This window comes from Triticum aestivum, chromosome 7A, assembly GCF_018294505.1.
Source record: "Triticum aestivum cultivar Chinese Spring chromosome 7A, IWGSC CS RefSeq v2.1, whole genome shotgun sequence".
Taxonomy (NCBI): Eukaryota; Viridiplantae; Streptophyta; class Magnoliopsida; order Poales; family Poaceae; genus Triticum; species Triticum aestivum.
The window spans coordinates 625,027,666-625,033,039 of record NC_057812.1 but is presented as its reverse complement, the minus strand read 5'-3'; the positions used below and the strand labels follow the sequence as shown (position 1 = coordinate 625,033,039).

At 46.4% G+C, this 5,374-nt stretch overlaps 1 protein-coding gene across 1 annotated transcript; it reads left to right on the top strand.

Annotated features, from left to right (window-relative positions):
* The first annotated feature begins 2,405 nt into the window (after positions 1 to 2,405).
* LOC123153409 (3-oxoacyl-[acyl-carrier-protein] reductase FabG) lies at positions 2,406 to 4,751 on the top strand. Its single transcript, XM_044572545.1, has 3 exons — positions 2,406 to 2,879; positions 4,108 to 4,337; positions 4,412 to 4,751. The coding sequence occupies exons 1-3, from the start codon at positions 2,549 to 2,551 to the stop codon at positions 4,688 to 4,690; spliced, it is 840 nt and encodes a 279-aa protein (XP_044428480.1). The 5' UTR covers positions 2,406 to 2,548; the 3' UTR covers positions 4,691 to 4,751.
* Positions 4,752 to 5,374: the final 623 nt, after the last annotated feature.

Sequence of the window (5,374 nt, the reverse complement as noted above, 5' to 3'; positions counted from 1 at the left end):
CGCCCGGGCTGAACATCACCCCTCATCTCCAGTCCAAATCTGGGCGGATATGGGGAGGCTCGGGCGCGACCGGCGCTTCCGCCACGTTGGATTGACGATGGGGTCCCACAGGAAACACTTCGAAACTCCGCGGTTCGAAGCTCGTCTCCTCCGTCGCACCGATGGCGGCGCCAGGCGCCACTCTGGCATTTAAGCCGACTTCGGCATCGAAACCCTGCCCATCCGCATTTCCCCATCCCGTCCGCTACTGCCGCCACTTTCCAATCGCCTTCCACCACCACTGGTAGGCATGCTCCCACACTGTCGGGTAAGGAGCTACCCATATCTAACGCTGGAGTGCCGGCTGCAGCTCCTTGAGTAGATCCGGGCAAGCCGCGAAGCCCGGATTTCCGCGGGGCTACCTCTGGATGCGGTCAACCCGGAGGAAGAATAGAACGAGGTGGTAGAGGAGGAGGTGGAGGAGGACGCGGAGGACGCGAAGCAGGAGAAGGAGTTGGAGGAGGAGGATGAAGATGACAAGGATGTGGGGCACGTTGGGGACGCGGATCTACAAACGGAGCAACAAGTGATCCTCGATTCCCTCCGGTCGATATCAAAGGTGGAGGCCAAGTACCATCGTCTGCAAGAGGTGGACGCAGAGCATGCTGTGGCAGTCGACGAGATGCACATGTATATGGATGGGGAGAAGGAGCCAGAGCCCTCCTACGCACCCATCAGCCCGGCGCCCGGCACCGACGTCGTTGATATCTCCGACGACAAAGCGTAGTTAGGCTAGCTTGATGTGTGTAGTACGTAAGATTTCTTTTGCATGGTTTGTATGGATTTAGGAGATGAAATAATGAAAGACTCGGATGCATAGCATCAAATATGAGTTGTGACCGGTCAGTGCTCGCGGACGCTATAGTTTGAGTGGCCAGATTTGCCAATCAGGTTGTAGATGCTCTAATGATGGTCATGAGAGAAAATGGGAAGAAGATTGCAATCGCCAAAGAGACGTATCATCAGGGGCGAAGCCAGGATTTAGACATGGGGGGGGGGGGGGCAGACTGACGATAAAGCTAGTTTTTTTTTGCCTCACAAACTACTTAATAGTTTTACATCCGAGTATCATTCATCTTTCTCGGATGTCCCCGAAGGGACTAGTATCATTTATTTTAACTTTGCATAGACACACACAACCTTTTGTGGCTGAAGCAGACTAGACAAAGTTGATAATCAAACTACTCCGAAATATGGCATGAAATGCTACATGTCATATGTACAAATAAGAAAAATCACTGTATAACCAAATAATAGGTTTGAGTGGAAAATCATCACTGGTTCTATTATGTAACTTTGTTGTTGTATTGAAAAAAAGGTCAATATTACATGAATACATACATAGAGAATCAAACCCAACCTGTACTCGTCCCCTCTACTGCTAGGTCGAGGTAGACCGGCTGGTCGTGGTTGGAAGGTGCATGATTTCGAACGATTTCCTGTGCCCGAGCGCGACGCATCACAAATCACACATCTGATGTATAACAAATTAATGATACAAGATGAGAATTCAGAGAAGTAGACAGTGCTGGATTAACCTTGGCTAGATCATTGGCTGCAGGACAAATAATTGGCGAGTGAATTAGCTTGACTTTACGAATCAGATCATGAGAAGGGAGAGCCAAGGCGGGCGGCGGCAAGGGCGCAGGACGGCAACAGCGCAGCGCTAATCAACACACGCGCTAATCATCATCGGGAATAATGCCTAGCGCCCAGGAGACTTTTAATGAAGGCCGATCAACAAATATGGCCTTGGCATGGGTTGTAAACGATTGCTAGTGGGCTTTTACATTGGCCCTTTTTCATTTCTTCATAAATCACGTTGAGTTAGGGGGGGCCAATTACTTCTGTACTTGAATCATATCGCTAATTATCTACGGCCTACTCGATGTTTGCTCGATCGATAGGGGGGGCCAGGCCCCTGCTCGGCCCCCCCCCCCCCCTCCCCCCTTGTCTCCGCCACTGCGTATCATACTTTACATACATCTAGGTATCAGATCCCTCCCATCATAAAGTTGTGTTTTATAATAGTATATTCTACTATTCCCTCTGTCCCGGAATATAAAAACGTTTTTGACATTAGCATAGTATCAAAAACGTTCTTATATTTTGGGACGAAGGAAGTAGTAAACGCCATACTACATTTGCAGTTTTGGTATCCAGCATGTGATGAGAAATGCTTACTTCAAATTTAAAAGTGTGCATGGCGGGAAAAGCACTCTCAACACGTGATAAGTGTGATGGGTAAATGTGAGTCCCAATGGCATCTTCAAGGCAAGATTCGGCTTAACATTCCTGACAACTTACTCCCAGTAGCATGTGCCTCCCTCAAAACTATAAACGACTGCAGCAATGCACCACCACAATCATAATTAAGTATCGATTATCACCTAATGCTGTCAGAAATCATGCTTCCCCATCCTATTAATAACCAACAAATACCGTAGTCCACAACGTCCTACTTACCAGTTACCACTACCAAGTACCAACCCAACTCCGGTTTCTAGCCATGGTGTCGTCCGCTGGGGGAGCGCCGTGGAGCCGGCTGAAGGGGCAGGTTGTGCTGGTGACGGGCGCCTCCTCCGGTCTCGGCCGCGATTTCTGCCTCGACCTGGCGCGTGCCGGCTGCCGGGTCGTCGCCGTCGTGCGCCGCGCTGACCGCCTCCGCTCCCTCTGCGATGAGATCAACGCTTCCCCGGCCGCGGATGCCAGCCAGCCATTGGCGGTGGCCATCGAACTCGACGTTGCCGCCGGAGGGTCCACTGTCGAGGCGGCGGTGCAGAGGGCCTGGGACGCCTTCGGCCGCATTGACGTCTTGATTAACAACGCTGGCCTCCGAGGTAACCCGATTGCTATATGGCGTGCGATTTGTCTATTGGTTTGCTCTTATTTATCCCGCAAAAAAAAAGGTTTGCTCTTATTTAACGGGTCTTATTGTATCTCCAACTGCAGAATACTACTAGCTACAGATGTAAAATAATTTTGGTTAGAATAATGGATCTATGCTTGGATACACCTCCTTTATACTAAAAGTTTGCTAGTTTCATTCAATGCATATAAACGGTTAAGACTAAAACTTACCCTTTCGTAGTAAAAGCTATTTTGTCGATAATTCAAAACCGTGCCCGGAATCATCTTCACCCGATGAACAGTAAAAAAAGATAGCAGAAAAATGGAAAAAATATTATTTATTTTTGTCATCCAAGATGCTCATGTGCGTGATATCCCTACAAAATTTTGGGGGTGTTTGGACATTCGAAGAGCTCGTAGCAAAAAAAAACAGCTCCAAACTGTGTTTTTCAAATGTTTCTCAAACTGCTGGAATTTGTCTTTTTTTGCCACAAGCTTCTCAAATGTCCAAACCTCACCTAATTTTGCACAGACATTACACATAGGAGCATCTCGCACACCAACAGAAAATCAGATTTCTTTGAAAAATATCTATTTTTCGTGATTTTACTGTTTCATCCCTGGGCTCATATGAGCCCGGATGCAGATTAACCGCTTCTGTATTTTGTCTACTTAATTATATTACGTGTACACAGAGAAGATGTGCAAACCAAATATGTGTGGCTAAATGGAATTCATGTACAATTGTTTGAGTACCTAGAAAAATTTTATAAAATAGTTAGCTGAAGTAGTAAAAAAATGAAATATTACACAGACTCCATACATGCATTGGCAATGTACTGTGTGGTGGAACAATAGTGCCACAGAAACAACTCATTGCTCATAAATGGATCAATGAATCAACTGGCAAGTTGGTTGTAACAGTGGCCAATAAACAAAGGAAGCAAATCGAGATACTGGGTGATAAATGAACGCAATATAGAGAGGCTAATATAGTGGGTGTTGATCCCGGGACAACTAGATGGATATGATTGCAGTGGGTTGCGTCGCCAAGTGCTTCTATGCAATTTCGGCTATAGCACCGCTATATCTGATTCGGAGGGCTGCCGTTATTACTATAGTAACGAAGCACAGCTCGAAAAGACTAGCATGTTACCGAATATATTAGATTTGGCGTTTTCAATGGCATGTAAAGAGTGGTGTCCTTGCATATTTCAGGAGGAATACATTCGTCACTGGATTGGCCCGAGGATGACTGGGATAAACTCCACAAGACAAACCTTACCGGATCGTGGCTCGTCGCCAAGCATGTATGTAGGCACATGCGTGATGCCAAGATAAAAGGTTCAGTCATCAACATTTCGTCCGTTGCCGGTCTTCACCGTGGCGATGTGCATGGCAGCACCGGTTACGCATCTTCCAAGGCGGCCGTGCATGCTGTCACCAAGGTACCACCACCATTCCTCGTCAAACGTTTGTTTCGGTAGTGTGTGTTCGTAACAAACTATGTATGTTGATGCAGGTGATGGCCTTGGAGTTAAGACCGTATGGAATTAGAGTGAACTCAATTGCGCCTGGAATCTTCCAGTCGGAGATAACTGCTGCTCTATTGCAAAAGAGATGGTGGAACACCGTTACTTCAAAGATCGTGCCACTTAAAACATATGGCACTACTGATCCGGCACTGACATCGCTAGTTCGTTTTCTAATCCATGAAACGTCATTGTATCTAACTGGCAACATCTTCATCGTAGACGCAGGCCTAACCCTACCTGGTGTTCCATTATTCTCTTCTCTGTAATCCTTTCATTAGATCAACACTGATGTGTGTACTCAGTGCATGAGTGCAACAAGCAATAAGAACATCGAGGAGCTCTTTAGTTACTCGCATCGATTTTTAGATATTTGCTTTTGTGATCCAGTTGAGCCTGTTTGAGGGTATGCAGGCTTTGGGCCATGCTCTTCATCCTGTTTGCTACCCTGCATTGCATCACTCATCATTTCCATTGTTGACATAACAGATCTAGCTAATTAATGATACAGGAACCGATGGCCAGATGAAAGGAAGCAGGCAAGTCGACTGATTAAGGAGAAACCTTGATCTTTCTCTGCTGTTTGGTTGCCTGCATAAGTGATTTAGGGATGAGCACGTGCAAATCATAGTTGTTTGGCTGTGTGCAAATGTGATGATGTGCTCGCCCCTTTTAAATGTAGTGGACTTACCACAACACTACACAACAACACAACAAGAAAGATTAGAAATAAACAGTTGAACACACATCAAATGAGAAGTAATAGGACTAAACATGACAGTACGTTAATATGAGGAGTTTAAAGCCAACAGGGGTGTCGGTGGTAAAACCGGTAGACCTTGGGGTAGGGAATCCTGAGCTATGGATCTCGGATCTATGGGTAACAAGGGGCGAAGGAGACAGGTTCGGGCCCTCTCGAAGAGGTAATACCCTATGTCCTTCTTTGATTGTAT